Source organism: Galleria mellonella, unplaced genomic scaffold, assembly GCF_026898425.1.
Source record: "Galleria mellonella isolate WM207_F2 unplaced genomic scaffold, CSIRO_AGI_GalMel_v1 utg165, whole genome shotgun sequence".
Classification (NCBI taxonomy): Eukaryota; Metazoa; Arthropoda; class Insecta; order Lepidoptera; family Pyralidae; genus Galleria; species Galleria mellonella.
Window position 1 is genome coordinate 657,889 of NW_026442009.1, and position 14,354 is coordinate 672,242.

At 34.1% G+C, this 14,354-nt stretch overlaps 2 protein-coding genes across 3 annotated transcripts; both read left to right on the forward strand.

Annotated features, from left to right (window-relative positions):
- Positions 1 to 8,231: 8,231 nt before the first annotated feature.
- Positions 8,232 to 11,787, forward strand: LOC128200188 (uncharacterized). Of its 2 annotated transcripts, XM_052892742.1 has the most exons (3): positions 8,232 to 8,595; positions 8,894 to 9,863; positions 11,667 to 11,787. In XM_052892742.1, exons 1-2 carry the CDS (start codon positions 8,451 to 8,453, stop codon positions 9,847 to 9,849), a joined length of 1,101 nt encoding a protein of 366 aa, XP_052748702.1. In that variant the 5' UTR covers positions 8,232 to 8,450; the 3' UTR covers positions 9,850 to 9,863; positions 11,667 to 11,787. The 2 variants fall into 2 exon arrangements, with proteins under 2 accessions (XP_052748702.1, XP_052748701.1); XM_052892741.1 differs by lacking the exon at positions 11,667 to 11,787 and having other exon boundaries at positions 8,894 to 10,443.
- Positions 10,622 to 11,760, forward strand: LOC128200180 (uncharacterized). The gene is made up of 2 exons (XM_052892698.1): positions 10,622 to 11,586; positions 11,667 to 11,760. Exons 1-2 carry the CDS (start codon positions 10,622 to 10,624, stop codon positions 11,758 to 11,760), a joined length of 1,059 nt encoding a protein of 352 aa, XP_052748658.1.
- Positions 11,788 to 14,354: the final 2,567 nt, after the last annotated feature.

Sequence of the window (14,354 nt, forward strand, 5' to 3'; positions counted from 1 at the left end):
GTGGTCCCGGCATAGAATAGACCACCCCTTTCTTTCCCGTGGGTGTCGTAAGAATCGACCAAGAGAGGGCAAGGGATGAGCAGCTGCGTCCCTCTTAAAACATTTCTAAAGCCCGACTGCGGTTGCCAATCTGCCTGCCAAGCGTGGCAACTACTGGCAAAACCCCCGCAAGGGGGAGGCTTATGTTCAGCAGTGGAATGTTAAAGGCTGATATGATGATTACTACTAATAGATAATACTTATTGTACTTGTAAATCTTGTAATTAAGTTTCCTTGATTAAAATATTATTATTATTATTTAAAAAAAATGAGATGGTCAAAATTCATTTCATAATTCGTATTTTCGAATCTTCATCAATTCTGTAGTAAATTTAATTTTTGCAATCGATATGGTATGTATCCGTGTTGGTCTCTCTTCAATTTCGTTACTCTTTATTTTTTTTTTTTGCAGAGCAAAATTGTTCGTTAATAAGACAAAGAAGAATTACTTTCATTTTACAATGACCAGAAGATATTAAAATACGGGAGAAGATGATGGACTTGTTTATACTAAAACTGCAGCATTATTAACAGTTTGAATCGTTTAGAGTTTAGTTGAATTAATTGTTATAAATGAATAATGCAATTGAGCTGTAGACGTTGATCGACAAAGTTGAGGAACGTCGAACACTGTCATCCTTTAAACAGATTATCGTATTGTGGCTGGTCTGATAAGCTTTTAGATAGATAATCAAACTCGGTTGTCCATTTAGTTATCTCTTGTTATTATACGAAGTTAAATTGACGGAATAAGTAACTTTTTACAAATACAAGCTTTGCTTAATTTGAGACCAGATAGCTTTTCTTCAAAAATTAAATCTAAACTGTACATTCATGATTTCATGCGGAAGTAGCAGTTGCCCACGACCTTGCCCCTTTTCTCGATTTTTTGTAGGAAGTAGTAATTTCACTAAACCAATACTGATCACTTACATATATAAATAAACTCTGTGAACAATATCACACCTAGACCCAGTAAGTTTTAGATATGCAATGATCGCTGTACGGTTCCAATATAGAATGGACCACCCCTTTATTTCCTGTAGGGGTTGTAAGTTGTAAGTAAAAGTCTAAATACGGAGCCAACCCGCCTGCCAAGCGTAGCAACTACTGGCAAAACCTCGTTACTGGGCTGGTTTATGTTCAGCGGTAAATAATTAAGGATTGATATGATGATGTAATTATCATTCATCAATTCTATTATACCTATTCTATATCATTATTTAAATAATTTGAAGTCAATGATTGAAATTAAAGACGCTTTTCATAATTACTGCAAATATAGGTAGTCTTGGAAATATTCAATTCCCTGTTAAATTTTCAAATTCGATATATAAATAATAAGTCTAATTAAATTAATTAAAACTTCCATTTTGTGTCTAACTTTACAAGGTACACATGATTTCCATTTTAAATATAAATCTTTTAAAAAGTAAAGGAATGAAGTAGAATAAAATAAAACTACGGTATTATTTTTATATCTGGAAACTTTCATGTCGCCTGTCTCGGGCAGCTCTGCTAGTTTTTTTCTTTTTATGAAACATTTTTGCATAAACTAACATTTCTTCGTGTTCTTTATTCCTGGAGGGACTGAATCTAAGTATACTGATATGCACCATAGATATTACATAACAAGTAAGTTTTGGATCTGTAATAACTTGACTTAATTAGATATAATATGTAATTTAATTTTTGCTAATTACCTCTCAAGGTGTCCTTAAGAAGTAATACAGAAAAGAGAGAAATGGTCAGCCATTTATATAAATAATTAGGCAGTTAGGTTTCATACCTTCGGGCCTTTTTCTTAATTAAAAGTCCTCGTTTCTATTCAAAATATATTTTTTGTCTACTGTAATGGTTTACTTAACAAATAGAATACAATATAAAGTCAGTGGGGAGTTTTGAAGTATTAAATGTTAATAAATTAGAATTTGGTTCTACTTCATAATTTGATTATAAAAAATGTTGTATATTATACGAACTTGGATATAAGAGTTTATTGACACACTGCCAGTACGTATTCTGTTGGTGCCTATGTGTCTAGCCAGCTCACATAGCGAGACATGGTTAGCCATAAAACTCAATATGTGCCATCATAAAAAATATATGTTAATGTAGCTCCATAAAATACTTAGTTATGGGTTTTTCGTATCTGTACATAGTTGAGTATCTACAAATATGGAAACGCAATCGGTTTGAAATTCGGCGCCTATAAATTTGTCCTCAAACAGAGTCTAGAAAGAAAGAATGTGCTTATTACGAGTACTAAACAAAGATCAAGAACAGTGAGTATTCCTTCGTTTGATACAAATCCAGCTGAGAGTATCTCACTTTTAAATTTATTTAATTGCTAAACTCTCCATAATTTACAAGCTTGTACAGGTGTTACCGGTATTTCGAAATCTGCAATCTTATACCAATATACATATATATTACGTAAACACAGTTGCTTTACGGTTCAATCATGGTCGAGGCAAAAGTACCCTAACAGATTGTAATGGTTCCCCCCATAGAATTTTTTGGAAAATAAAAAGGTTATGTGCCTTTTAAACCCTAAACACATAAATATAATTAGATCACTATAGTAAGCACTCGATCATTTGGCCAAATTAATAAATGTGTAATCGTCTAATATTGTAGGACCCGTAATAACCAAGAGGTTCTTTAATTGGTATATGACAGGAGTTAAATAATGAAGATGATTGATCAATCTTTAAGGATTAAGAATACTTAGTGAATTATACTCATATTTCATGAAACTAGAACGTTATGTTATTTTAATATTAAATTACAAAATAATTGTAATAAAAAAATAGGGGAGTTGTCGAGCCCCCCACACGCCCAGACCAATGGAAGACTTTCCAACTATCTATAGCTCTTCCTCCTGAAAAGACAGGAGTATTGGAGATGCATAATGCACTGGGTAGGTAGGGAAATACAGAGTTTTCTCAGTTCCAAACCAAATCAAAAGTACATCAACATTACAATGGCTCCACCAGCCCCACAATGCTTCCAGTAGAAAAGTAGTTCTTTTTTTGTCAATGACATAGAATCGAAACTGAAGTCCCGGGATCACTCACATACAAGAGTTTACTTTGGATGTAACCCCTTTTGGTTCTATATGGTGACATTAAGAGATCAATCCGTAGATATAGCACGTAGTCGAAACTGAAGTCCCAGCATCACTCAGTCACGAGCTCACTTATGGGGGTTTCCCTTCGGCTTAAATGTGACAATAGAGATCAAACTGTGGAGACAGCCCTAGACATGACTAAAATCACGAGATCACTCAGACACCAGAACTTACTTATGGGAGACGCTCCGTTTCGGCTCTATATTGTGACATTAGAGATCAACCCGTGGAGACAGCTCGATAAATATGTAGAATAGTGTGATAGGGTTTACCTTCCACACCGTAAGATTTGCAAAGCCGAATAATGTTGATAGCTGCTATATATAAACATAGCATATTTAATTTTTTATAATTTACTTAATACCAAGAATACTCAAGGATTAAGATAGGTTTCGTGAATGTTGAGTAGGCCGGAGCGAAGTATGAGTAGATCAATCCGTAGGAAGAGAGCTACTAAGATTGTTTATTGAATAGGCCGTAGCCAGGTATGAGTAGATCAACCCGTAGGAAGAGAGCTACTAAGAGTGTTTGTTGAATAGGCCGTAGCCAGTTATGAGTAGATCAACCCGTAGGAAGAGAGCTACTAAGATTGTTTGTTGAATAGGCCGTAGCCAGATATGAGTAGATCAACCCGTAGGAAGAGAGCTACTAAGAGTGTTTGTTAAATAGGCCGTAGCCAGTTATGAGTAGATCAACCCGTAGGAAGAGAGCTACTAAGATTGTTTGTTGAATAGGCCGTAGCCAGGTATGAGTAGATCAACCCGTAGGAAGAGAGCTACTAAGAGTGTTTGTTGAATAGGCCGTAGCCAGTTATGAGTAGATCAACCCGTAGGAAGAGAGCTACTAAGATTGTTTGTTGAATAGGCCGTAGCCAGGTATGAGTAGATCAACCCGTAGGAAGAGAGCTACTAAGATTGTTTGTTGAATAGGCCGTAGCCAGGTATGAGTAGATCAACCAGTAGAAAGAGAGCTACTAAGAGTGTTTGTTAAGTAGGCCGAAGCCAAATTTTAATAAGAATGTATTTGTATTGTATTTGTATTTAATGTAGTATTTAAATAGAATGTTACGCTAAAGATGGCTTAGTGAATAGTATTCCGTAATAATGTTTAAATTCCGCCTATTCGGATAATGACATTTTAAATAAAATAATCTACCTAGTAGTAAAGTAATAAATGAATACCACATAACTATAATAACTATTTAGAAACGGTTAAATTAGTATGTAAGGCGCAGTGGTTAGATAAATGTATGCGCTTAAAATTAAACTTTGCTTAAATTCAGCTTATTTGAATAATGAGCTAATGGTGTTTAAATAAACAGATGTCAAGTCTACCTAATAATTAACGCATAACTATAATAACTTAATAGAAAAGTTATTTAAAATCAGCTTAGTTAATGTGTAAAATGCTGTGTATAGATAAATGATTCGTTAATGTCGGCTTCGCGATCGATACATGGAATAAATTTGCAACTGGTTGCCGTCCGTACATGGCAGACGTAAATATAAAAACCTCATTATATTTATGAATGTAATAAAGCCAAAACCAACGATTTTTAGAACTTTTATCTGTACATTTGTGTACGATAATCTAAGAAACGGCTTAACTGATTTGAACACGGCTTTCACTAATGCATTGCGGCTTACTTCACTCGACATTTAGCGTTTGTTTTATTTCAATCGGTTCATAAATAAAAGTTATATGAATCTTAATAATCGTATACGAAATGCTATAAAATGACCGATCAGTTGCTTTGGTTGAAACTTTATGAAGCTATTAGGTACGTAATAATCATTTATATATATAAATGACAATTACTTTTATATTAACGTTTACGTTAATATTATATAAGACCGGATTTATGAATACTCTTTTTAATTACAATTTGATTATAATGAATTTAAACTACTCTAAGCTGATTGAATCCTATTCTAAATATTCTGAAAACACGAGGAAATAATATGGATTAGTACAGTCAAGAAACGGAAAGGACTCACTGGATTACGCCAACCTCGATCAACCAACATCATCCTCAACCTCCTCTGGTAAATGTAGATGATAAGTGTACTTTTTTGTTATGTTAATTTTATTTTCATTATTGTTTTCTACATAACCAAACAACAATACAGTATTGATTAATAGTAACTTGGTCTTTATTTTAAGATTAGATGTAAACTAATTACATCTAATCTGTTTACCTCTAAAGAGATGTACTTTAACAAAGTAACAAGTGCTTACATTGTTTCTTACGGTAATATTATTACCGTTATTCCAATTATTGACTTGTATCATATTTGTTATACTAGTCGAAGGCGTACCACGTATTAACACTTATTCAAGCAATAATCTGAGACCATTCAACCAAATATTGGATAGAAATACAACGTGTAATAGAGTAACATATATATAGTAATCGTTCTAATTGCTTGTAAATAAACCATAACATGAATAGATATTTCCTTTTCTAGATGCTAATGTATCAGTAAAGATGTCGAGCACGGAATCAATAGACGCGTGCCTTGAAAGATATTTTTGAATGAGTACATCTAAAATACCACTTTCTCGATAATTATCAGTTATTCGATTTGTTATCTCACAATTGTTATTGGATTTGGTATTATAGAAAATTGCTACAATATTACGAGTATAATTATTTGTTATATTAACAGTACCTGAATCAGATCAACTCGTTATGCTTACTAAGAAGTCGATACAATATCGGAAATTATTATTAGTCCGCTAGTGATATTGATTTCTATAAATTTTAACTCAATATCTTATAAGTTAGATTTTGATATTAAAAACCGCAACAATATGACAACAACTATAGACTTAATACTCATATAACGTACGCAACGACTAAGTCATTAGACGTCCAGTTTTGTAAAGTCGTTCTGTTGAAATAACGTTGAAATTTACATTGTCTTCATATTAGATATGTAAATTAGATACATTCTTCAATTGTAATCTAAAACTCTTTAATATTATAAATGCGACAGTTTGTAAAGATGAAGGAATAGATGGATTATTGTTTGTTACTCTTTCACGCAAAACCTACTAAACGTATTTGAATTAAATTTACTACGTCCTAACGTAGCATATAGGATTCATTTTGAACTGATTCACGCAGATAAAGCCGTGGAATACATATAAGCATATTTAAGAAAGTTCTTCTGGCGGGCTATGCCCACTTCAGGACCCGAGCGGAGCTTTGCAGACATGTCTAAGCACTGTACATATATGCCTTTTTTACTTTTTTGAAAGGCCAGGCCTCCCTGGAAAACAATCTTAGTTATGCTAGTTTAATCTAATTTTCATTTTTAATATATTAAAATCAAAACGGCACTTTAGTTTACTAAAAAATATTAAAAGAAAACTTTGGATAGAATATTTGAACGATTTAATTTTACGAGAATTGAGCTACAGACACGTACCAGGCTGCACGTTAGACCTTTGGTTTTATACGACTTGATGCTCTGCATGTAGATCAATCCATCACAATATGTTTAAAAAGCCACACCATACAAACTGTGACGGAAAACGAATATTTGTTTAGCACGACAACAGAATGTGTTTGTTTAGGGTTCCCTGCGTAAAGGGCAAAACGAACTCCTAATATTTCTATCGGAAGCAGTATGTATGGATAGTTAAAGTATGTCTTACACACTATATTGCTTATTTTTAATATTAATACTTTACGAATATTGCAAAAGTGTGAGTTTGTTTGCTTGTTTGTTACCTAAAGTACTCCAATAATCGTCATATTTGGTATGTATTTTGAATATATTTGGAATGAAAAATGAGATAGTAAATTTTATGAACTATAAATATTATATATCATAACACAGTCACGTGAATAAAATCATGGTAAAATAAGCTATGAATATATTAAACCTTAGTAACTAACTCTTTGAATAAACAAATAACTTGAGAAGATTTGCATTAGCGAGTGGCTAGGAAACTGGCATTTTTCGCACTAAATCCAAACAACACAGAACACGCAGTTAGTGTCCGTGACGAGCGTGAATGAATGGCGTCGCATTTTTCTCGCTAACACCGCGTCGCCTTCGCAATAAAACATTCATGAATTCAGAATGTTACTACTCAGTACCGCATGGATGGGGAGAGGGATGCTTTCAAAATCTGGAAAAAGTACCATTCAGCTACCGATTTACAGCTTAATATTTAAATTAACGCTTAAAACGTTTCTATTATTTTTCATGTAAAAAGAATTTAGGGATGTTTTCAGGGAACCCACGGAACGGAATAAAAGTAAATGGATACACTGTTTCAGATATACAGGGTGGGATTGCTCCGCCGCCGGCGGAAGTGCGGCGAACTATGCGCGGCTCGGGAACGGAATGTGGACAATTTCATAAAAGCTCGTGGAGCAAGACGTTTACTGTGATAAGCGCGAAAGCTAATAAATTGTAATGTGCTAATAAAATAAAGACTTTTGCGCGCGATTAGATATTTATAAATAATTGCTAAAGATAAATAATACATATTTATATAGATATTTTTTAAACATTTTCTCTGTCTTTATAAATATAACAGAAACCAAAACAACGGCTTTAAAAAAGAAAATAAAATGTTATGCGTTGTAAGCGCTTCACTCCAAGACAGTTAGACCGATTTGACTAATTTCTTTTTAAAGACGTTCATAATAATCCGATGAAGGTTTTAGAGAAGGAAAACATTTTTATTTTAAACAGTAGAGTGTCTATTGGGTCAGTTACTTTAAAAATAAAATAAAAAATATGTTCATGACTGTAAAATCATTACTATTCTTTTTTAAAGTTTTTAGACTCTATTATTAGTGAATGCAACATTTTATTTTAATGTCCCAAATAAGAATTAAAACCTAACTGTGAGGTACACTATATAATTATTAATCCATATTCACACTGTAAATATTTTATATTTTATTGGATAAGCATTACATCAAACCTTTATAATACAATTACATTGTCGTTGCTATTTATTTAGAAAATTTCCGAGAATTTGTGCTCAAGAGCGTTAGATCGCAGTGATATCTATTTGTTATGATTATCTTGACTTCGTTTCCGAGATTTATCTTTGACCATGTAGTAGCCTCGCTACGCTGCAACCCTTCGCACAAGCATTCAGAGGGTAGGAATAAAAACATAATAATGACATTGCTGTCACTCTCCTATGCCGACACATTCCGACCCAGCCTCATTCTTGTCCGTGCGCTCGCGCCGACTGCACAAGCTTATAAATATATAAACTAAAAAAAAAAAAAAAAAAAAAAAAAATGCCTAAACGCAAACGCGAAGAATCGAAAGAGGAACGTTGGTCAAGAAAAATGAAGAAATATGAAGCGAAGCTTCTTAAAACACAGTGTCGTAATACTAAGCGTATTGTTTACTCCAGCGATGAAGATGATGTACATATCGAAGGTGATTATTATCACAAATTTATTTCTCGTTGAATTCTTCGAGATATAATTTTTTTAATCCCGTTGTATTCTTCGGGATCAATTATGATCGTTGGCATATTTTGCACGATCGAACTTACCCACATATTGTTTTATTTTATTTTTTTCCTTGACTAAAAATTCGTTATTGAGTTTATTATAAATAAATTATTACAATGAATATTACTTAATATCATTGTTAGTGAAGGAGAAGTGTTTGTTATTTAAATTAAAAGAAATCCTAGTGAATTTGAGGATTAATACGTAACATTCGTTTCCAGAACATCCGGTACCTGGAGAAACTGAATTGTTTAATGTGGGTAATATTTCAAGCGAACAGCAAGAAATTTTCTCGGATCTTGACTCGTACCAAGACCTTCCTCCTAAGGAAGTACCCTTAACTGTAACTGAGAATAATGAGGAAGTCGCAGAATGCATTGACTCGGAATTATTACAAGCCTTAGGAGAAAATGAATCGGAAATTACTGAATATGGTGATGAAATATATAAAGATATAGCAACAAGGTTCCAAAAAATTTTAATAGAGGGCTTAAGAAAGGAAAATAGAGAAGAACTTATAAAGAAATATCTGTTTCCTAAAAATTTACCGTTCTTAAAGGCACCCACTCTAAACCCAGAGGTCCATGCTATGCTTCCTGAGCCTTGCCGTCTCCGCGATAAACGTTTGATTTGTAAACAAGATCAGCTCGGACGTGCACTATCAGCCCTAGGAAAGGCCATGACGGCTCTTTTAAAGAAAGACCCTGTTATATCCGAAGTTATTCGCATATTGAGCGATACGGGAAAACTTATCGCAGACTCCCACTACGCAGAAACAGACACCCGTCGGTCAGTCATCATTCCATTAGTAGACAAATCTTTGGCCGATACTTTTAAAAACCGGAAGAGAGATACTTTCTTATTCGGAGAGAGTTTATCTGAAGTAGTGAAGGAATCTCGAGGAATTAAGAAGACTAGTCAATTAATTCAAGCTACAGCCTCTTCTTCCAGCTCTGGTTTAAACTTCAGGGGCCCATCGGCTCGACCACGTCAGTGCGCCAGTCAAACCAACTCGCAACAACGAGCCGGTGGGCACAAAACTTCATATGCGAATCGGCGACGTGTAGTCGCCGCACCGGCGCCACACAGTCGCCGTCCGCAACCACCGCCGCCGCCGCCAGCGCGGCGCCAACCAGTCTACAAGCCGCGACCAGCAGCCGATCGGTCGCGGAATTAAATACAGAATCTCAGGTATATGCAGGTCGCTTGAAATATTTTTTACACGCTTGGCGTTCAATTACAAGCGATAACTTTATTTTAAATTCTATTCAAGGATATTCAATTCCATTTATTACTATACCAGAACAGAGTCCAAGTGAATATCCAAAACGTATTTTTTGTTCTAATGAACGAATTGCACTTAAAAAACAAATTCAACATTTGATAAAATTAGGGGCCATACAAAAATGCAATCCTGTTAAGGGACAATATTTATCTGACATATTTTTAGTGCCAAAGAGTGACGGTAGCATGAGGTTTATATTGAACCTTAAAAAATTAAATAAATATGTTCGTGTCGAACATTTTAAGATGGAAGATATTAGGACGGCGACAAAACTAATAACTGAAGGGTCTTTTATGGCCAATATTGATTTGCAGGATGCTTATTTTTTAGTCCCAATCCATGCTAGCCATAAAAAATATTTACGATTTTATTTTGAAGGAATACGAATTCACTGCACTCCCGTTTGGATTATGTTCTGCGCCTTACATATTTACAAAAATTTTACAGCCCGTTATGACTCACTTAAGAGCTCGTGGTTTTAAATCAGTACGCTATTTGGACGATATACTTTTACTAGGAGACTCGAAAGCGATTTGTTTGAATAATATAAGTAATACTAAAAAAATGCCTTACAAGCTTAGGTTTTGTAATAAATTATAAAAAGAGTAGTTTGAAAACAAGTACTTCGTGTACTTTCCTAGGATTTGTTCTCGATTCCAAGTCGATGACTTTGCAATTACCCGATCGAAAAAGAAATAGTATACTCAAAAATTTAGAGATGTTACTCACTACTAAATCTATACGCATTCGAGAATTTGCGCGAGTTCTCGGTTCCCTTACTGCTGCATGCCCTGCCATTTCCTATGGATGGCTACATACGAAGTCACTAGAAAGAGCTAAATATATGGCACTTCAGCGTAATGCAGATAATTACAATGCTTTTATGGCTATTCCAAATAAATTGCACGATGATTTGATATGGTGGAAAAATCATATTCTAATAGCTAGTAATCGTATTAGACAACATAAATATGAAATGGAACTATTTACTGACGCTTCATTGACAGGATGGGGTGCCGCCTGTCACAATGAGAAGGCTGGTGGTTTGTGGTCTCGCATTGAGCGTACTAACCACATAAATTATTTAGAATTACTAGCCGTTTATCTCGGACTGAAATCATTCGCTAACACAAAAAAAGATTGTGATATTATTTTGCGTGTCGACAATACAACAGCGATCTCGTACATTAATAGGATGGGCGGAGTTCAATACCCGCATTTAAATCATATTGCAAATATAATATGGAAATGGTGCGAGGAAAGGAGAATATTCATTTTTGCTTCATATATTAAATCTACATTAAATACTGAAGCCGATAGAGAATCGAGGAACCTAAATATTGATACTGAATGGGAATTAGCGTCGTATGCATTTTCAGAAATAGTATATACATTTGGTAAACCAGATATAGACCTTTTTGCATCTCGTGTTAATACTAAATGCCCTAAGTACATATCGTGGAAAAGAGATCCCGATGCTTATAATATTGACGCTTTTACTTTGGACTGGTCTACTTATTTCTTCTATGCATTTCCTCCTTTCGCTATAATATTAAAGGTACTAAACAAAATTATACATGATAGAGCTACAGGCATAGTGGTTGTACCACAATGGCCATCACAGCCTTGGTACCCCTTTTTAAATCATTATCTGTAACGAAACCTGTAACTTTTAGACCTAATAAATATCTCCTTATCTCTACTTTCAGTTCAGTTCACCCGCTACATGGTCAACTTTTCTTGGTAGCGAGCGTGTTATCCGGGAAGGATTTTCCAAGCAGGGAGTACCAAAAGCAGCTGTAGATGTTATGATCTCTTCCTTGTCTCGGAATACTATATCGCAGTATAATTCCAGTCTAAGAAAATGGTGGGAATATTGTAATCAGAATCATTGTGATTTTTATGAAGTTAATCTCAGTTCCCTGCTAATTTTTTTGACAGAATGTTTCCAATCAGGGTCATTCTACGGAACCTTAAATAATCATAGATCTGCTATTTCCTTAATTTCTAGTAATAATATTGGTCATAATGAAAAGATAAAACGTTTTTTCAAGGGTATTTTCAAATTGAAACCCGTTTTCCCCCGTTATATTGTTACGTGGGATACTAACATTGTACTTAATCATTTGGCCAATCTCTCAAACGATTCGATTAATTTAGAAATGTTAAGCAAAAAACTAGTGATGCTGTTAGCTTTGGCAACTGGGCAAAGAACGCAAACATTGTCATTGATAAAAATTTCAAACATTACTTATTACAATGACCGCATAGTTATAGCTATATCAGATTTAATTAAAACTTCAGGTATTGGTCGTCGCCAACCGGTATTGAATCTACCGTTTTTTAATTCTAGACCTAGTATTTGCCCAGCTGCCACACTTAAGTTTTATGTAGCATCAACTTCTTTTGTAAGACCTAATGATGTGGACCATTTAATTTTAACTAGTAGGAAACCATATAAAGCCGTCTCATCTCAGACGTTAGGGCGTTGGATAAAACTAACTCTTCAAGAGAGTGGCATTGATACTTCCATATTTGGTGCCCACAGTACAAGGCACGCTTCTACCTCTGCCGCTTCACGTGCAGGCCTAAGTGTCGATGTCATTCGTAAGGTTGCTGGTTGGTCTGACCAATCAGCAGTATTTGCCAATTTCTATAATAGGCCAATTATTGATACCACTTCTAACTTATTGATTAATTAGATAATAATAACCATGTTTTCAGTTTATTTAGGATATAATAAAGAAATGTACACACTGATTAAATTTTGTTTTTTACTTTTTATTTATTTTTAATTTATTTAATTCTTTTGCAACATTGATAAAAACCTCTGAACATCTACATGGTCAAAGATAAATCTCGGAAACGAAGTCAAGATAATTAAATGATCAAACGAACTTACCTAAAGTGAAGTTCGATCAAAATTATCTTGACTTCGTTGAAGAGATTTAAGGTCCCTCCCACCTCTGCTTATAAAACCCAAATTAATATCAATGTTGCTAGCAGTTACTACCTTATGCTCTAAATAGAATGAGGCTGGGTCGGAATGTGTCGGCATAGGAGAGTGACAGCAATGTCATTATTATGTTTTTATTCCTACCCTCTGAATGCTTGTGCGAAGGGTTGCAGCGTAGCGAGGCTACTACATGGTCAAAGATAAATCTCTTCAACGAAGTCAAGATAATTTTGATCGAACTTCACTTTAGGTAAGTTCGTTTGATCATTTAAATGTTCAGAGTCAGAAAAAGAAATATCCATTTAAAGTAAGCGTTTTCAACGCAAACATGTTTAGACGTCAGATTTATGTTTTCTGATCCATCTGCCGTGCCGTCTCGCATAATATTGCGGACGGACTTGGAAAATAATAAAGGCGGGCAGATAAGGTTTTCGTCTGTTTCAAGGAAAACAGTGGAATTGAGTCGGGACAATTTTATTTTCATTTTCCTTAAGCAAATACAAATGAATCACTACAGCTTAGAAGAAGTCGGGTTAATTTAGCTATATACATTTGGAGCCATTTTATTTATTACAAATAGACAAAAATATACTTATACAAATATACAGGCATGATTTAAGACGATTAAATAAAAATACAAATTGTATTCAGTTGTCGAATTCGTAAGCGAAATGTTCACGTAAATACTTTTTCATGGAACTATTTGGTAAGAAGATTAAAACCAAATATCTACGTATCGTAAAACAAGTAGAACGAAATAATAAAAATAGGTTTCAGCGTAGCAACTTTCTTCGGGCAGCGAAGCGGGAAGAGGAACCAATTTCTGAGCCGATGCGGAGCGTTTTGTTGGAAATAGCTTTCCTTCAATCTGCATTTTCTTGCTGATTTACCAACTTTCATACAGAACGAGAACTTTCTGCAATACCTAATGGATGGAACTTTGGTTGACTCGGCACATTAAAATATCATTAAACTCGAAACTCTGTTGGAATGCCAAAATATTACAATACATTTATTGTGGGTTATATAATAATATAAGAAATTAACAATTCGGTCCGGAAAATAATATATGACCTATATTACTGATATTATACTTATAAAATAGTGTTCTTTGAGTGAAAGAATTTTTACAATTGGTTGAACATTTTTGAGTTTATCCAATACAAAAAAAAAACAACAAATAATCAAATCTTTCCTCTATATAATATTATTATATATAATTGATAACTTATTAAATAACATCCAACAACTTCCAAAATATGGACATATATATCTATCTAAGTAAAGTCTATGACCAATTCTCAGGACAATTTAATACTTAAACGAACTTTTCAACTTTATTTTTATAATTATAATAGAAACATAAAATGTCCTAGATGGAGAACTAGGCAATTGGTATGATTGCAACGAGCCACTTAATGGAAATGGCTATCTAACCATT

Excerpts from the sequence above, each read along its gene's own strand:
- LOC128200180 (XM_052892698.1), top strand. The coding sequence starts at position 10,622 with ATGACTTTGCAATTACCCGATCGAAAAAGAAATAGTATACTCAAAAAT. Across the intron at positions 11,587-11,666 it reads CAATGGCCATCACAGCCTTG|TTCAGTTCACCCGCTACATG; the intron begins GTACCCCTTTTT and ends CTCTACTTTCAG.
- LOC128200188 (XM_052892742.1), top strand. The coding sequence starts at position 8,451 with ATGCCTAAACGCAAACGCGAAGAATCGAAAGAGGAACGTTGGTCAAGA. Across the intron at positions 8,596-8,893 it reads AGATGATGTACATATCGAAG|AACATCCGGTACCTGGAGAA; the intron begins GTGATTATTATC and ends ATTCGTTTCCAG.